This window comes from Lampris incognitus, chromosome 5 (genome assembly GCF_029633865.1).
Source record: "Lampris incognitus isolate fLamInc1 chromosome 5, fLamInc1.hap2, whole genome shotgun sequence".
In the NCBI taxonomy this organism is placed as follows: domain Eukaryota; kingdom Metazoa; phylum Chordata; class Actinopteri; order Lampriformes; family Lampridae; genus Lampris; species Lampris incognitus.
In genome coordinates, this window is record NC_079215.1 from 39,696,994 (window position 1) to 39,716,176 (window position 19,183).

The 19,183-nt window shown below is 44.6% G+C and overlaps 1 protein-coding gene across 1 annotated transcript in view; it reads right to left on the reverse strand.

The window, feature by feature from the left end:
• Window positions 1-19,183, reverse strand: part of card14 (caspase recruitment domain family, member 14) — a 99,912-nt gene that overhangs the window by 15,801 nt on the left and 64,928 nt on the right. Inside the window, exons 11-14 of the mRNA XM_056280510.1 lie at window positions 10,337-10,577; window positions 9,762-9,822; window positions 9,553-9,673; window positions 2,890-3,054 (exon numbers count right to left, since the gene is read on the reverse strand). Coding sequence (XP_056136485.1) covers window positions 2,890-3,054; window positions 9,553-9,673; window positions 9,762-9,822; window positions 10,337-10,577 — 588 coding nt within the window. The remainder of the gene's footprint in view (window positions 1-2,889; window positions 3,055-9,552; window positions 9,674-9,761; window positions 9,823-10,336; window positions 10,578-19,183) is intronic.

The following is a 19,183-nucleotide window of genomic DNA, read 5'->3' on the forward strand; positions in this document are numbered from 1 at the left end:
CCCCTCAAATTCAGTGTTTATTTCTTGTATTTAAGCTCATGTTTTTTGCAGTGCTCCTACAGACCAATTCCCCCGCACTTAACCCTGCAGTCACACACATCATCAATTCCTTGCTTACAATGGTGTGTTCCACTCTGCATTTAAGCAAGCTCGAGTCACCCCGCTCCTCAAAAAACCTACACTCAACCCAGCCCAGGTTGAAAACTACAGACCAGTTTCACTCCTACCCTTTCTATCAAAAATACTTGAGTGCATGGTCTTTAGCTGAGTCTCTGAATTCCTTTCTGAGAACAATCTGTATGATCCAAATCAGTCTGGCTTTAAGCGGGGTCACTCTACTGAGACTGTACTCTTGTCAGTAATAGAATCACTGCATTTGGCTAGAACTGCTGGTCAGTCCTCAGCTTTATTGCTGCTAGATCTACCAGCTGCCTTTGACATGGTTAACCACCAAATCGTCCTCTTCACACACACTGAGCTTGGTATCTCAGCATTTGCCCTCTGCTGGTTCATGTCCTACCTCTCGAGGAGATCTTTTATTTTATCTTGGAGGGGAGAAGTGTCCAAATGGCATGGCTTATCTACAGGGGTATCTCAAGGGTCAGTGCTCTGTCCCCTTCTCTTCTCAATATATACCACTTCACTGAGTGCAATCATCCGTTCCCATGATTTCTCATACCATTGCTATGCTGACAATACCCAGCTCTTCCTATCAATCCCACCAGATGACCTCACAGTCTCAGCACAGATATCGTCATGCCTGTTCATATCTCTGCATGGATGAAAGAACGCCATCTTCAGCTTAACCTATCTAAGACTGAGCTCCTTCTCATCCCAGCCAGTCCATCCTTACAATAACAGATCAATATCCAGCTAGGATCATCCCAGCTCATACCCATAAAGTCTGCCCGAAATCTGGGTGTCATGATTAATGACCAACTAACCTTTAAGGTTCACGTGGCCTCGATTGCTCGGTCATGCCAATTTGTCCCGTACAACGTCAGGAAAATTAGACCCTACCTGTCTGAGCATGCAGCACAATTCCTGGTACAGGATCTTGTAATATCACACATTGACTACTGCAACTCCTTACTGGCAGGTCTCCCTGCATTCACTTTCAAACCTCTGCAAATGATCCAGAATGCAGCGATGCATCTGGTCTTCAACCAACCCATAACAGCACATGTCATTTCGCTGTTCACATCCCTCCGCTGGCTCCCAGTTGCTGCCCACATCAAATTTCTCCCTCATTCAGGCCTACACTCAGTCCCGCTTACTACACTCTGCCAATGAAAGGCACCTGGCACTTCTGCCACAACAGGGCCCTAAGTCACTAGCCTGACTGTTCGCTTCTGTAGTTTCCCGGTGGTGGAACGAGTTACCAAACTCCATTCGATCTGCTGAGTCCCTCTCCATCTTTAAGAAGAAGCTAAAGACCCAGCTCTTTCTCAAACATCTCCATACCAGATGGTATGATCCATCCATCCATCCATCCATCCATTATCTTAACCGCTTATCCTGCTCTCAGGGTCACGGGGATGTTGGAGCCTATTCCAGCAGTCATTGGGCGGCAGGCGGGGAGACGGGCTGGACAGACCTCCAGGCCATCACAGGATCAACACACACACGCACACACACACACACACACACACACACACACACACACACACACACACACACACACACACAAACCTATTCATTCCTAGGGACAATTTAGTACGGCCAATTCACCTGACTTACATGTCTTTGGACTGTGGGAGGAAACCGGAGCACCCGGAGGAAACCCACGTAGACATGGGTAGAACATGCAAACTCCATACAAAGGATGACCCGGGATGATCCACCAAGGTTGGACTACCCTGGGGCTCAAACAAAGGACCTTCTCGCTGTGAGGCGACCACGCTAACCACTGAGCCACCATGCCGCCCCTGATGGTATTAATATATATTTCAAAAAAATTTGCCTCTGTGCACCCTATTCACTGCCTTTGTGCACTGCCTGTTGACACCTATGTCCTATTGGACATGAACCTAGTTTTTTGGCACTTACTTGCATTGTTGTCTCCTGACTAGATCCTTGCTTGTGTTGTATTAACTATCAGATGTACGTCGCTTTGGATAAAAGCGTCTGCTAAATGAAACTGCAACATTGTAACACTAGGACCTCTTTGCTTCTATTCACTAAGTTTGTTTCCTTCCTGGTTAAAGGTGTTATATGTATTATTTTGGCTGTCTTAGGGTATTAATATAGATATATAGTAAATATCAGCAGGGTTACTTGAATGGTACTGACTGAAACAAAGTAAACGACTCAAGCCCACCCTCCACTCTCAACATTTCTGCACTCAAAAACACAAGAGCTGGGCGGGCCAAGCTGTTTCTGTTGTTCTTTGATGCCTTTGGCCCCAGTGGTATATGGAGACCTAAGAGTGTCTCCAGCCATGGTAAAGATGACAGTGTGTATTATATAACCTGGTGGACATTGATAATATAATGATTTCTTCATGGAAAAAAGTTGCAGATTGCAGTTTTAAAGCATGATCTAACAGCCAATAAGAAAGACTTGATAGTGGGTACCAGGAGGGCAGGTTTGAACATTGCCAAGACTAACGTTGCTGGAATTTCAAAGGTGGGAAATTCATAGATGTACAATGAATGGACCAGAACATGACACACACCCTCAAAACGTTTGCCATGAGGTAGGCAGGCCTTGGTAGATAAATGTGTGGAGGTCATGTGGCTTGTGCCATAACAAGTCATCGCCTGTCCACAGTACAACAGTTAACATCACAATCTGATTTAGTTGCTAATGGATGTGACTCCGATAAATGAGCAAACCGTCTTCATTTGTCAATAAACAGTCTGGCATGATATGTCAGGACCTCCTTACCGGGCTCACAGAGCTGAAAGCCCTGCCAGCTGGCCAGTTTTTTGTCGAGGATGCGTCCCAGGATACTGGGCAACAGCAAGATGGGTCTGCAAATGGGAGGATAATGGGGGGTGACCAGGGTGTAGGGCATGAGGGTCACGCATCCTCTGGGCACAGACACGTCATCTGGAAGGGACAAAAAATATTGTAGGAATGTGTGAGCAGGAAGGAATGCGTGTGTGTGTGTGTGTGTGTGTGCGTGCGCACGCACACGTTTTGCACAGAGTGATGTGATGCATCTAGTGAAGTCGTGCAGTACTTAGAGGGAAGATGCAAGCTTGCTTACTGCCTGCTTTTCTAACCTCTTGCTTACAGCTTTGCTGCTACTGCTGGCTAGCCCTTGTGGTGAACAAGGAAGCATCCCAGTGCGCAAGCTTTCCCCTGCCAATACATAGCCTCTCCTTTGTCAAGACCTCTGCAAGGCCTCCTCATGGCCACACACACTAACATTTTGAAGCCCTACTTAACAGCACTCACCAACCAACCAATCCATCCTGGAAGAGCTACCAATTCATCTGCCCATCCCAGAACTTGACCACTTGCCAACTGTTCAAGAAGTACTTGCAGCCATCAACTCCCTCAGGCACAATAAGTCCCCTGGCAGTGATGGTATCTCAGCAGAACTCCTAAAACAAGGAGGATAGTTGTGCACCAAAATTATCTATCAGTACATCCTGCAGGTCTGGGACCAGTACAGTGTCCCTCAACAATGGAGGGATACTAAATTGTCACCCTGTACAAAAACAGGGGTGACAAGTCCTTCTGGGGCAGCAGTATCAGCATATCCCTGCTAGCTGTTGCAGAAAAGGTCCTAGCAAAGCTCATGCTATGCAGGATGGTGAAGTACTTCACAGAACATCTGCTTCCAGGAGTCACAGTGTGGTTTCAGGAAGAACAGGAGTAATAATAATAATAATAATAATAATAATAATAATTATGATAATAATGATAACTTTATTTATATAGCACTTTTCTAAAACAATGTTACAAAGTGATTCACAAGGCAAAACAAAGAGTGAGACCAAATAAGTAAGAGTAAAAATAAAAACAGTATAAATACACAAAAACAAATAAACATTTGTAAAAGCTTTCATAAAAAGAAAAGCTTTAAAAGAAGCTAGAGACTTGGTTTGTCTTAGTTCAACAGGAAGAGAGTTCCATAGTGTGGGGGCGCTAACAGCAAAAGCTGGATCACCCATTGTAACAAACTGAGACCTGGGAATAACCAGCAGGGCTCCATCTTCAGATCTCAAAGGTCGAGGGGGCAAATACTAGGTCAATAACTCACAAATGTATGTAGAAGCAGGACCATTTAAAGCCTTAAAAGTGAGCAATACATTTTTAAAATCAATTCGTAATATAACAGGGAGTCGGTATAGGGAGGCAAACACAGGAGTGATATGGTCATGCCTCTTTGCCCAGTAATGAGCCGAACAGCAGCATTTTGTACCAACTGCAGATGGTGGAGGGAGCCCTTGCTGATACCAGAATAAAGAACATTACAATAATCAAGCTGAGAAAGCCTGTACAACTTTTTGCAGATCGGCAATTGATAAAAATGACAATGTTGGAGATTAGCTTGAGCTGGAGAAAGCATGACTGAACAACATGTTTGATGTGATTATCAAAACCAAGGTTAGCATTGATTATTACCCCAAGATTCCTAGCAGCCTGCTTAAGACTACCTGACAGACCACCAAGATTAGTAACAAAAAGGGCTGATGGAATTTTCGGGACCGAACAGAAGGACCTCAGACTTATCATCATTAAATTTGAGAAAATTTTCAGACATCCAGGATTTAATGTCAGAGAGGCACATTGTGTGATTTGCTAGGGTACTAGGATCTGTGTGTTTTAGTAGCATGTATAACTGAGTGTAATCAGCATAAAACTGTAGGGCACATCGTGATTTTGAATAACCTGGCCAAGGGCCAACATGTATATAGAAAAGAGAAGGGAACCAAGAACTGAGCCTTGAGGGACACCACAACTCAACCGAGCCACAGAGGAGGTAGAGATACCCAGAACAACAGAAAAGTTCTGTTGGTGCGGTAAGCGCGTAATAAGCTAAGAGCCGAGCCCTTGATCCCAACCCAAGTCTCTAACGATGTAAGAGGATGTTGGGATCGACTGTGTCAAGTCTAAAAACTACAATCAAGCAGTCACCTCTGTCTGCAGTCAGCAGTAGGTCATTAGTGACCTTAATAGAGCTGTCTTGGTACTATGAAGTGCTATAAATCCAGACTGGAAACTATTAAAAATAGTATTAGTGTTCATAAAAGAAACCAATTCAGAAGAAATTACTCTCTCCAGAACCTTAGATATAAAAGACAATTTGGAGATTGGTCTGTAGTTGCTTAGGGACAGAGGATCTAAATTAGGTTCTTTCTGATGTGGGAAGATGGCGGCGCAAATTCACGTTTGGAGCGGCCTCACCCAGTACCGGTGTGGGAAGATGGTGGCGCAAATTCACGTTTGTGGTGGCCTTGCCCAGTACGGTCCATGCAGTGTCTTTGTCCATGTCTGCATCCAAATTTGTTCTCATTTGATGACTGGGAGAGCTTCCGCTGGATGGGCTGGGAGTGCTTAGTGTGCTGCATCCTGTGGGCCCAGGAACCATGGCCCTGCCTGGAGCTGTGCCCGAAGAGGTAACACCGAGGGCAGTCTGACAAGATGCAGATGCGAGGCAGGCTAAGCTAACTGCTAGCTCATGCAAACCGGCAGTTCCGATGGCACCGAGGGTGGTCTGGTGCAGCCTAGCTTAGCTTTGACTGTGTTTTTGGTGTCATCATGTGGAGTGCAGGGAAGTGTGTCAAAGGTGTCTGGCTGGAAGAGCTAGCATTGGATCGATCAGCTGAGGAAGCTTGGTCTGCTGCACCCTGTGGGCCCAAGGACCACGTCCTTAACTGGAACTGCATCTGAAGAGGAAACACCAAGGGCGGTCTGACAGGACGCGGAAGCAGAGCAGGCTAAGTTCACTACTAGCCCATACAGACCGGCAGTTTAGACAGTCTTCCTGGCTGAGGTTCATTCTCCTGGACAGGGATTATTTTGTTGGTGTTGTTTAGTTTAGATAGTTACTTTGGATATATGTGTTCTTGTAGTTTTTGGATATGTGATTTTGTCTTTGAGTTGCACTGCTGTGGGCTGGGGGAAACGATGTTTCATTTCATTTCATGTGTGCAAGTGCATGAAAAGAAATGACAAATAAAGTGATTCTGATTCTTCAGTAATGGGTGAACAATAGTATGCTTAAAACCATCTGGAAAAGAACCAGAGGCCAGAGAATTATTAAGAATTTGCAGAATAACAGAGCTAAGAGTTGAAAATACCTCCTTGAGCAGCTTAGTGGGAATGATGTCTAAGATAAAGGAGGAGGAGTTCATATTGGAGACTGTATTCTCTAACACTGAAATTGTAATTGGTTGAAAGTGGGTAAAAGAATTAACATGGGTAATGGAACGAATGCAAGAGCCTGGCTGGATTTGTGACCTAATATTCTCCACCTTATTTACAAAATGAGAGAATTTTTTTGGACAACAACATCGGGTTCAAAAAGAGAAGTGGATGGACCATTAATAACATAATCAATTAACCTAAAGAGAACTTTAGGATTGCAGTTATTTCTTGATATCAGTTCAGAGAAGTATGCTGATCTCACATCCTTAACTGCCTTCTGTTAAATTAACATTTAGTTTTTAGGGTGATATGTGCTAATTCAGACTTGTTGACCTTCCATTGTCATTCTGATTTTCTATGGTGTCTTCTAAGGGCACAAGTGTGATCATTAAGCCAGGGGAGGTTATTTGATTTTTGTTTCCTAGTTTTAAATGGTGCAGTTTGGTTGAGGATGGATAGGCACTGATCATTGAATTAATTTAACAGTGCATCTGGATTGAGGGGGGGGATATAGAGGGATTAAAGAATGATGAATTAAAAGCATCACAGAATTTAAATGCACAGCCAGCATTAATAATGCGAGAGCATGTTTTAGGATAGTGACTAGGAATAGCGAGCTGTAGTGGGACTTGAAAAATGACAGCTTTATGGTTGGATACAGGCATATTCACTGGATTAAGACATTTGAGAGAGAAACCAGATGAGAGTACAAGGTCTAAGATGTGTCCTTTGGAATGTGTGGCCCCTTTAACAGATTGAATGAGGTTAAACGAGTCAATAAAATCCAAAAAATGTGAAGTCAGGGAATGGGAAGGACAACACACACGAATATTAAAATCACCAAGAATAAGCACCCTGTCATATTTTGTCATGACAATAGATAAAATGTCAGAAAACTCAGAGATAAAACTAACTGAATTAGGGGGCCTATAAATTAAGATGCAAAGTAAAGGAGGAGGGCCAGTGATTAAAATACATAAAACCTCAATTGAGATAAAATTACCAAAAATAAAAGGATGGCACTTAAGACCTAATTTATAAAAACAGCTAGGCCAACCCCTCTTCCAGAAGGCATGGGAATATGAAAATATGCAAAATCAGGGGGGCTAGCCTCAATCAGGCCGAACAGTGTCCCCTGGGGACAGCCATGTCTCAGTAATCATACAAAAGTCCAGATTATTAGAAACAATAAAATAATTTATGACAAAGGACTTATTACTCAGAGATATCACATTCAAGAGTCAAAATTGTTTGGTGTAAGCAGAATTAAAACCGATGTGAGTACAATAAATAAGATGCAAATTGCAGATATTTGCTCCAGATATTCAGTTGTTGTTGTTTCTACTATTAGATATGTCTTGTGGATGAGGGGCACGGTGCCTAATAATAGTCTGTATGGGGAAAACTCCTGGCAAGAGGGTCAATGACCGATAAGGCCAGTGAAGGGAGTTAGTGGGCGGAACAGTACCGTCGAGTGCCACCACAGGCAGAAGTGGAGGCTCCAGCAGGGAAGCGTGGGATGTAAACAGTCAGTCACATGGAGAAGACTGTACAGCATGCTGCAGGTTGTACGGAGTATTGTGGATATGATTTTCACAGTAAGACAGCTACAAGAAAAGTGCCACGAACTACATCAGGACATTTTCATGGCTTTTGTCGACTTCTCCAAAGCTTTTGACAGTGAGTCGAGAGCTACTTTGGAAAATCCTGAGAAAGTTTGTCTGTCTGAGCAAATTTGTGAACATACTGTCACAGTTCCATGATGGGATGGTGGCACGGGTGGCCATAGGATGACAGGAACCGGCACCCTTTAATGTATGCACAGGAGTGAAGCAGGGGTGTGTGCTGGCACCAGTACTCTTCAACATTTACCTCCAATGTGTCACAAAACTTTTTCATAAAGGTCTGAAAGACAGTAGTGGGATCAAAATAGACTTTAGGCTAGATGGAAACCTCTTCGACATTCAAAGGTTCCAGGCAACTGCCAAGTTGTCAGCAGCGCAGGTCCTTGAGCTGCAGTATGCTGATGACTGTGCTCTTGTAGCTCACACACCAGAAGACCTGCAAACCATCCTTGCCGCAGTTGTGAATGCTAGAGCAGGCTGGGTCTATCAGTCAACTCCATCAAGACTGAGTTGTTATGTCGATGGAGGTCCAGCCCCCCACCCACTATGCCTGTCTTCACTATAGAACACCAACCACTCTCAGTTGTTCCATCTTTCAAATACCTGGGCAGCATCCTTCTGAGGGCTGCAACTCTGATCACGAAATTCACAATAAAATCAAAAAAGCCTCTGTAGCCTTTGGCAAACTGACGTAAGGGCTTTCAAAACAAACACCTCCAACTGCACGCCAAAACTGCCATTTACAAAGCCGTCTCCATCACAACTCTCCTATACAGCTGTGAAGCCTGGGTCACATACAGCTGCCACCTTAGGTTGCTGGAGTGGTTCCACGTAAGGTGTCTGCAGCAAATCATGGGGATCTCATGGTGTGACTGTGTTCCCCATGCCAAGATTCTTGCAAGGACAAACTGCAAGAGCATAGAAGCCACGGTCACTGACACCAACTGCACCAGCTTGGGCACGTTATCAGGATGCCTCAAGAATGCCTCCCACATCAAGTCCTGTATGGACAGCTTCATCTGGGCTGCTGGTTTGCAGGTGATCAGAAGAAGCCATACATACAAAGACCAGCAAAAATCATCGCTGAAGAAATGTGGTATCGACCCCTTGAGACTGGAGCAAGCTGCCACCAACTGTTCCAACTGGCGGGAGATCTGCCACAGAGGTATAGAACAGCTGGAAATGGACAGGAATTTGAAAAAAACACCAGAAAAAAACTAAGGAAACACACAACCATGCCTGCCCCCAGACTTCATATGCCCAACGTGCAATAAAATTTGTGGATCAAGAATTGGACTCTAGTTATCAAATAACACACCGTTAACGAGGAGGGATGTCATCATCGGACTCGATGGACTACAAGCAAGCAAGTGTATGTGTGTGTGTGTCTGTGTGTGTGTGTGTGAGTTTGTGTCCCTATATGCTGGCGTATGCATTTATACATCTGTGCGTGTGTGTATAGGTGTGATATTTTTGCCATATTTTCCAGACATTAGGCTTTTGTGACAGTGTGTATGTACATTTATGCATCTGTGCATTCATGCCTTCACACATACCTTTGTGCTTGTGTGTGTGTGTGTGTGTGTGTGTGTTGCCATACCTGCCTCTGTGCCCTCATTTTTGTGGTCCTCCACACTGAGCCACAGAGGATTCCTCCCCTGGCGTCCAGAGCTTACAATCCTCACTGCCTTCTGTTTGTCCTGGGTCACCATTCGTTCCCCCTGAAGACAGAATAGTATTATGAGTACGTCATGCTGCTGTCTTATTCTGATCACTGGACAAGGTTGAGTCAATGCTGACCGTTTTTACTTTTTGGGTATTTGTTTGGAAGCACATGTCTTCAATTGCTCTGATCAAAAGGCGCTGTGCCCTGCAACACCAGACAAAAACAAAAAGATCAAAATATTACTACATAATAAAACCATTTTCCTGACTAATGTATAGTATAATTTCTTTTTAACTTAAATGAGGTCAAAGCTTGTGAAAAATGAACACAACTGGCCCATCCCATTGGGAGGGAGAATTCTTACAGTTCCATCAGTAAAAACAGGAACACAAAAATCAATCAACATTATTTTCTTTTTTTCCCTTCACTAAAATCCCAAGAGCAACAGTTCTGGAGAGGGTTGATAGTCTTCAGTCCCTATGTCTTGTCTCATCAGGCTGCTCCTTGTCTCTACCTCATGCCCATTGCTAGACCCACCCAACCCCTGCTTGACACAGATACATAGAAAAAAAAAGTTAATATCACCAGTTTAGAAACTTTGGCGACATTCTGCTTATACTTGTTTTCTTGAAGAGGTTGATCTTCAAAACCGCAGCTCACATCTACTATCTATTGTACATCTAATGCTCTTAATGCCAGCAGTCTGTGTGTCACAGACCTGTAGTAGTTAGGCACCGTGCCGCTCTGCAGATCCAGCAGCTGGCAGAGATGGACATGGCAGCACTGCCAGGAGCCCTTGGTACTAGTGGGCCGTGTATTTGTCACATGCAGGATCTCATTACAGGACACGGCCAGGGCTCCACTGGTGCTGCCAGGCAGGGACATGTTGACACGGATGTAGAAGGAGTCTCCGGAGGACACCTCGCCATTCTGCAACTGCTGCAGGAGATTCTCATAGGCTAAGGATTAAGGGGAAGAAGTCCAGATGATAAACATTAAGTCAAGCCACTGACATGTGTTTGATAATGTTTGATGCACAGCATACAAAATGTAGGTATTGCTTGTTTCTGTGAGTATGGAAAGGAAGTATTGAAAGTGTACAGAATGTGAAAATACTAACAATGTTAAATATCTGATTTGTCTGTATTTGTGAATAATACAAGCTGCACAAATAAAATTGACTTGACTTGACTCCCATGTGCATACAAAACACACACAAACACAAAAAACCCCCACTCAAACACACACACACACCAATATAGACACGCACACACAAACGGCAATTTTATACCTTAGTTGTATGCATTATGTTTAAATGTATAATCTGTGTGATTTACAATATGACTGCAACTGTGGAAAGGGCATACACAGATTCCTCAAAAAATGCTTTACAATGGAATGTTGATCTAATATAATTTACAATGTGCAGCACGTGGATTTTTTTTGTTTTTTGTAATACATCTTTTCTTCCTGTGTAGAATGAGGGTCATGTTTTAAATTGGACTGGCCCTAGGGACACTTTCCAACCACAAACAGGTTTGTAACTGGTTAGTTTGTCTGGAGGACATCAAGGAATGTTTGAGGTATTTTTCTTCAACTACTCTGAATGACGTAAAACATCTTGGCACGTCAGCATTTACATGGTATTTGCAGGGAAATTATCCTGAACTCAGCAGTCATGCCAAGTGGGAATTAAATTCAAGAACACAGAGGGTATATCAGAGTTTTTATCTGTCATTATCTCAGTGTAGCATTGAGAAGGAAAACGTGATGAGTGGGCCAGACAATAGCTATCACTTCAACCCTGAGGGAAGTAGTTTCCTCTTCCCAAAAAAAACTCATTTCAACACAACACACCAATCTTTACATGTGTCTCATCTCAAGATACTGACAGGGAATATTTGCATGTGTGTGTTTTGGCATTTTTGGAACTTCTGATGGATAAAAGGAAATGAAAATAAAGAATGCTTGAGTTCTCAAACCTCCTGTATTGGTGTTAAATTCTTAGTGTGTGTTGGTATCACCATTGTAAGACTTATCTGTTCTAAGGTGCATACACACCTGAATACAGTACACTGTCCCCTTACTCTATCTGATGTGGTAGTCCCAATTCAAACTTTATCTCTTTATTTCCCTTAGTTAATTTAGGATCAACCTCCACTAAAGTCAGATTTATTACACTGCTGCAGCGCTGATGTATGAGGGCGGATGATTCCTAAGGCCTTTGACTGACAGGGGCCCTCAAAAAATATTAGTATTATGTAGCTGGCTAATAACATTATGGTGTAAACAATTTCACACCCGATGCAGGGACCACAATGCACACACGGCTGTTCATTTCCATGCTTTACTAGGAACTCTTCTTCTGTTGGTTACAACCCAAACAACAGCAATATAGAATACAGGTGCCACCTAGTGGTCACTGGTAGAATAGCATCATCCATACATAACATCTCCTCCCAACTAAAATATGTTGTACATCAACAATGCAAAAATCACTTCCCGGAACAAAGATTAAGTGACAAAGGCGTAATGTTACTTCCCAAAAGTACATTCAAAACATTGTTATTTTCCAGTATACATTCAGAACCCGTATTCGTTTCCCAATATTTTTAAACTCAAAAGTCTCAGTCTCGTTACCACATTATCAATGTGTTTACTCAGCAGAGTAACGTGCAGGTGGTTTAGTATGTCTCACCCGATAGCGCGAGTGTCTAACAGTCTCCGCTATCTTAGTAGGTCCAGCACCAGCTGGTTCACTGGAGTGAGGTGTCTCCTTGGGCTCGATAGCCACTGGAACTGGATTAGTGTTCTCATCAGTGTGAGATGCAGGGGTACCGAGGTGACGTGTAGTACCACCAGCACTACGTTGACGTGACATAGGGAAACTGGTAGGAAGGTGGACTGCGGAGCTGGCAGCGTCCGCATGTGCCTGCTCTGTTCGAGTCAACATCTGATCCACATGGCGTTTCCACATTCCCTGTGCTCCCACCTTGACCTCGTATGACACTGGTTCCGTTTGAGTCATTAGAACTCCTTGTGTCCACTTTTCCTTCCCCTTCCGGTAATCACGAACAAGGACAGACTCACCGACTGCAAAGTGTCTGGCCTTGGAGTGTTGTTGACGGCGTTGCTGCTGGGAGTCTTGAGAGCGATGAACAACCCCAGCCACACTGGGTTTGAGAAAGTCCAGTCGCGTGCGTAGCATGCGCCTTGTGAACAGCATAGCCGGCAGTTCCTTTTTCGTGGCGTGCGGGGTGTTGCGATACGTCAACAGGAATTTGTCGAGCCGCTGTTGCACTGGTGCGGCACCCCTGGAGGATTTGAGGGCGTGTTTGAAAGTCTGTAACAAATGCTCGGCCAGGCCGTTCGTAGCAGGGTGATACGGCGCTGAGCAAATGTGCTTGACTCCATTGGCTTTCAGGAATGTGGCAAATTCCTCAGAACAGAACTGGGGTCCATTGTCGCTTACGAGAATATGAGGAAGGCCGTGGCAACTGAAAAGGCCCCTCAGTACTGTGATGGTCTTGCTTGCTGTGGTGCTATCCATGATTTGCACCTCGGGCCATTTAGAATGAGCATCTACTACCACAAGATACATGTGTCCTTCAAATGGACCAGTAAAGTCCACGTGAATCCTTTCCCAAGGACTGGAAGGCCACATCCATGGATGTAGAGGGGCAAGACTCGGTTCTCTCTGAATACGCTGGCATGAGTGGCAGGATTTGGCCTGGAGCTCGATCTGAGAGTTAATACCTGGCCACCAGACATACGACCGTGCCAAGCTTTTCATCCTCACTACCCCTGGGTGTGCTGTATGTAGCTCGTTGAGCACCCGGGGCCGTAGCTTGGGTGGCACTACCACTCGTGTGCCCCACATGAGGCATCCCTATTGGATTGTGAGGTCATTTTGACAAGTCAGGAAAAGAGACAGTTCATTATCTGTGTTTTTCGTGTTTGGAAAATGTCCAGTAGTGACCATCTCTAGTACACGAGACAGTGTAGGGTCAGATCTAGTGTTGTTTAGGATATCAGTGGTACTGATTGGTAGTGTGTCTAACTGTGACATGTAAAACACATCTACTGTGTCTATCTTGTCATCGTGAGTGTCCGGAAGTGGCAACCTTGACAGTCCATCTGCATTAGTATGTGCTGAAGCCTTACGATACTCTATAGTGTAATCATGCGCTGACAAGAGGAGCGCCCAGCGCTGCATGCGGGCTGCAGCCATCGACGGTGTACTCCTCACTGGACTGAGAATGGAGGTCAGCAGGCGATGGTCTGTGAGTAGAGTGAACTTGTTACCATAGAGATACTGGTGAAACTTACGTACGCCAAAGACTATCCCCAGCGCCTCTCGCTCAATCTGGGCGTAGTTCTGCTCTGCTTTGCTGAGTGTTGTTGACGCATAAGCGATAGGTTTCTCTACACCATCAGGCATGACGTGAGAGAGTACAGCCCCTACCCCGTAGGGTGAAGCGTCACAGGCTCGACGGAGGGGCAGCTCAGGGTTGTAGTGGGTTAGCACCTTCTGAGATACCATAAGCTCTTTCACTTTTCGGAACGCTGCCTCACAAGCTGTAGTCCACTGCCATTTCTTCCCTTTGTGCAGCAGTGCGTTCAGTGGTTGCAGGATGGTTGCCAGGTCCGGGATGAAACGTCCATAGTAGTTTATCATTCCGAGGAGCGAGCGTAGTTGGCTAAGATTGGTGGGCGCCGGTGCCTCCACAACAGCGCGTTCCTTCTCTGGTGACTTGTGGAGCCCGGCAGCATCGATGATATGACCTAGATCCTCTACTGACTCCTGGAAAAACATGCACTTATCCTTTTTGACATGGAGACCATACTCCTCCAGTCTCGTGAGAACGTCGTCCAGGGCTTTCAGGTGGGTCTCTTCATCTGGCCCACGAACCAGAATGTCATCAAGATAACAGTGTGTGAATGGCAATCCAACGAGCACTTGATCCATAGCCTTCTGGAACAACGCTGGTGCCGACGCAATACCGAAGAGCAAGCGGTTGTAGCAGAAAAGTCCTTTTTGTGTGGAAATAGTCAGTAGCTTCCTCGACTCCTCCACTACTTCCATCTGTAGGTATGCGTTTGACAAGTCCAGTTTACTGAAGCGTTGACCTCCAGCTAGCGATGCAAAGAGATCCTCAATGCGTGGAATAGGATACTTGTCCACACAGAGCGCTTGGTTGGGGGTGACTTTGAAATCACCACAAAGTCTCACCGTGCCATCCTTCTTGTTGACAGGAACTATGGGTGTGGCCCAGTCACTATGCTCCACTGGTGAGATCACGCCAAGGTCAGTGAGGCGGGTCAGTTCAGCCTCTACTTTGGATCTCAGAGCATAGGGCACATTACGTGGTGTGCAGAATTTGGGTATGCTATCAGGTTTAAGAGTCACTCTCGCCTTAATGTCTTTCATTGAACCCAACCCATCCGAGAACACAGCAGAATGCCGCTTTAGTACAGCATCTAAACTGTCTTTCTTTTCAAGTTGTACACCATACACAGTTTTTAAGTCTTTCCAGTTAAGCTTAATAGCTCTCAGCCACTCTCTACCAAATAGTGGAGCTGCATTCACTTTTACAACATACAATGGTAACTCAGCTGTTTACTTATTCAGGTTTACTTTCACGTTAATAACCCCTTCTGGTACCAAAGGTTCACCTGTACACGTCCTAAGGACTACATCAGTAGGCTGCAATGGCACCTTTTTCATTGTACTTTTATACTGTTCCCATGAAATTAAAGATACAGCAGCCCGTGTCTAATTCCATTTCCATTTTCTTACCATTTATTTCAGGTAACACAGATATACGTGAATATTTACCCTTACGAGACAGTGCATAACATGGCAATTCATTATCAGTGTCAGATTTAGTCCCTTCACTTGTACTTTCATTGTCACTGGCCTCCACACAATGCACTTTCTTCTTCTTGTCTCTCCCGCTGTGTTTGGATGTGTTGCTTTTGCCTTTAAACTCCGGTTTCCCTTCTCTGTATTTCCTCTCTCTGCCATAGTCATCTTGGGTTTACTTTTACACATTCGACCAATGTGGCCTTTCCTGCCGCATTGATGGCAGTCTCTATCTTTATACCAACAGTCATCATCACTATGATTTGTCTTTCCACACCGCCTGCATTTGGCATGGGATGTTTGAGAGAGAACGGCATTTACCTTTAACGAGCCGCTCAACTGTTGTGCGTCACGCGCCACTGTTTCTGCTGAAACTGCATAAGTGACCGCTTTCTGAAAGGTCAAATTGTCCTCGGTCAACAGGCGCTTCTGAACCATTTCACTTTTCAGTCCACAAACAAACCTGTCCCGTAGTGCATCCTCTAAGTAGCCACCAAACTCACAATGCTCAGAAAGTCCTTTAAGCACAGCAACATACTGAGCCACCGACTCCCCGTCCTCCTGATTCCTCTTGTGGAAATGGAATCTCTCTGCTATCACTATTGGTTTGGGGGCGAAATGTCCTTTCAACACCTTTACAATGTCATCATACGTCTTCTTCCCAGGCTTATCTGGAGCAATCAGACTGCGCAATAATCCGTAGGTCTTTGGCCCTATCACACTCAATAGAACCGGCACCTTCTTAGCATCCCTGATCTCATTAGCCAGGATATAATTCTCAAAACGCTCAATATATGTTGCCCATTGTTCACCGGATTCCTCAAATGGTTCCATACTGCCAATAATTCCCATCATGATGCGTCCTTCTGGTTCCTCTTCCCTTTCTTCTCTGCTGCCACTGCTCATCATCAGCTAGCAAGTTCAGTCGGTTGGCTAGCACCATGCTAGTGTAACCCACATGATTACATGTACCCTGTGACGTATCTAAGTTCCACGAGTAGCCTCTAGGAAGCACACGAGCTACAGAGTTTAAACCATACAAACAACCGTCAACAATAGAGAAGAGAAATACGGATATTTAGAAATACGGACAACTTTGACTATGGATACTTGAATTATTGATGGTTGAACTACGGATATTTGAGCTACAGGACATTTGAACTACGACAAAAAAGATCCCTCCCACGAAGCTTCCTTGGTGAGCCGCTAGCCAAAGCTAAAAAGTAAACAGCTTTCTGTGTTCCATGTAATCATAGCCATTTACGTAGGATATCTTGATTTTATCCAAAGACAGATGATCTCCTGTTGAAGGAAGAAGGAAGACTCTTTTGTCTTGTGTTTTGTACGCTGCTGGAATCCTGGTGAGATAAGAGTTTAAAATCTTGAAATCTAAAGACTGACAATTTTCCATTGGTTGCTAAGCTAAGCTAACCCAGCTAAAATGTATATCTATGATCCTTAGCAGCTGCATGGTCATGAATGCCTCCACACCTCGAATTTACACGCCTCGTTTTCCCAAGCCATGGTTCTGCTTTAAATGTGGTGGAGATGGTCACATTGCTGCCCACTGTGTGAGTACCCCCAACCCCGCTCTTGTCCATCAAAAGAACACCAAGCTGAGACAAAAACGTGAAGCTCACAGGAATATGCATACCTTCACCTCCATGCCTTTAAACTAGTAGCAGCTCCTGTTTCGGGACGTTCAGGAGCTAAGTACCAGCATAAGAGTCCCAAACCCATTAATGATATTATGAATAGAACCCAGACAAGAAAAAATAGATACAGACAAAGATACCAAAATAGCCAATCCCTTCCCTGTGAACTTGTAGGGCCACGCTGCACTGCATCTGTCTCCATTGAAGGAATAGAATGTGAATCAATCCTTGACACCGGTTCCCAAGTAACAACCATTTCAGAGACATTCTACTTGAACCACTTATCGTTCCTCCCCATCCAGCCCATTCAGACTCTATTCCAGATAGAAGGTGCAGGTGGCCAACATGTTCCTTACCAGGGTTATATCCAAGCCCTCATCTCCTTCCCCAGCAGCATCACTGGCGTAGCTGAACAGGTCTCTTCATTAGTTCTCATCGTGCCAAATTGCCATTTTAACACTCAGATTCCCCTATTGATTGGAACCAATGTCCTTGACAGATTATATGAAGGTGGCATAGAAAAGCATGGAAGAGAATTCTTACAAAGGCCCAATATCAATAGTGACTGTATCTTGCTGTTCCAGCATGTTGCCCTAAGTCATCAGGAAGAGATTTCAGCCAATCATGTTAAGTTGCATGGACGCCATCCTGTCACCATTCCACCAGGAAGAAAAGTGTCTGTCTTTGGAGATGTCAGAGTGAAGAAACATTTCCCACGTTCCCTTTTCGTGGTCGAATCCCCTGAAACCGTTTCCTTACCTGGTGGAGTGTTCGTTGAAAATTCCTTGATAGAAACTCCACTTTGATCTTTAAACAAGATTCCTGTCATTCTCAGAAATGTGACTGATCGTAGTGTCACACTGCATCCAAGGCAGGTGATAGCTGAAATGATGGTAGCACAGTATGTGATGCCGTCTGAATCCCAAAATATGACTGTGCCTGACATCCCTCAGTCTCAGAGTAACACCACCAACTTTGATTTGGAAGATTCCCCCATTCCAGAAGAGTGGAAAAAACGGATCACACAGCAGCTGAACAGCATGCCAGAGGTGTTTGCTGTTGATGACTTGTCTCATGGTCATACGACTGCAGTAAAACATCGCATCCGACTCCAGGATGAGGCCCCTTTTAGAGAGCGACCCAGACCCATTCATCCCTCTGACAGAGAAGCTGTCAAACAACACCTAAGAGAGCTGCTAGACGCTGGAATTATTCGCGAGTCAGAGTCTCCATTTGCTTCCCCCATTGTAGTTGTCAAGAAGAAGAATGGTGCAATAAGACTCTGCATAGATTTCAGGAAGCTGAACATGAGAACGATCAAAGATGCCTATGCTCTCCCCAACATCGAAGACACCTTCTCTGCTCTTAGTGGAGCCAAATGGTTTTCTGTCATGGATCTGAAGTCAGGCTACTATCAAGTAGAAGTTGCAGAGGAAGATAAGCACAAGACCGCTTTTGTCTGCCCTCTAGGCTTCTATGAGTTTAATCGTATGCCCCAAGTTGTGACAAATGCACCAAGCACCTTTCAGAGACTGATGGAGAAATGTGTTGGAGACCTGCATCTCAATGAAGTACTAGTATTTCTGGATGACCTGATTGTCTTCTCTGACACACTAGAAGAGCACGAGGCCAGATTGATGAAAGTGTTGAACCGGCTCAAAGACTATGGCCTAAAGTTGTCCCCTGAAAAATGCCATTTTTTCCAGACTTCTGTTAAATACCTTGGCCATGTTGTAGATGCCAATGGAGTCCACACAGATCCAAGCAAAGTCTCTGCTTTGAGAGAATGGCCTCAACCCACCAACAGAAAAGAGCTCAAATGCTTCCTAGGATTTGCTGGATATTAGCGACGTTTTGTGGAAGGGTACTCTAAAATAGCAAAGCCATTGAATGCTCTAACTGCTGGCTATGTTGCTCCAAGGAAAAGAGGGAAGATTTACAAGAAGGACAGGGTCAAGACTTCCATCAATCCCACCTTACCTTTTGGAAATGAGTGGACTGAAGAGTGTGACGTTGCTTTTAGAACTCTCATAGATAAACTGAC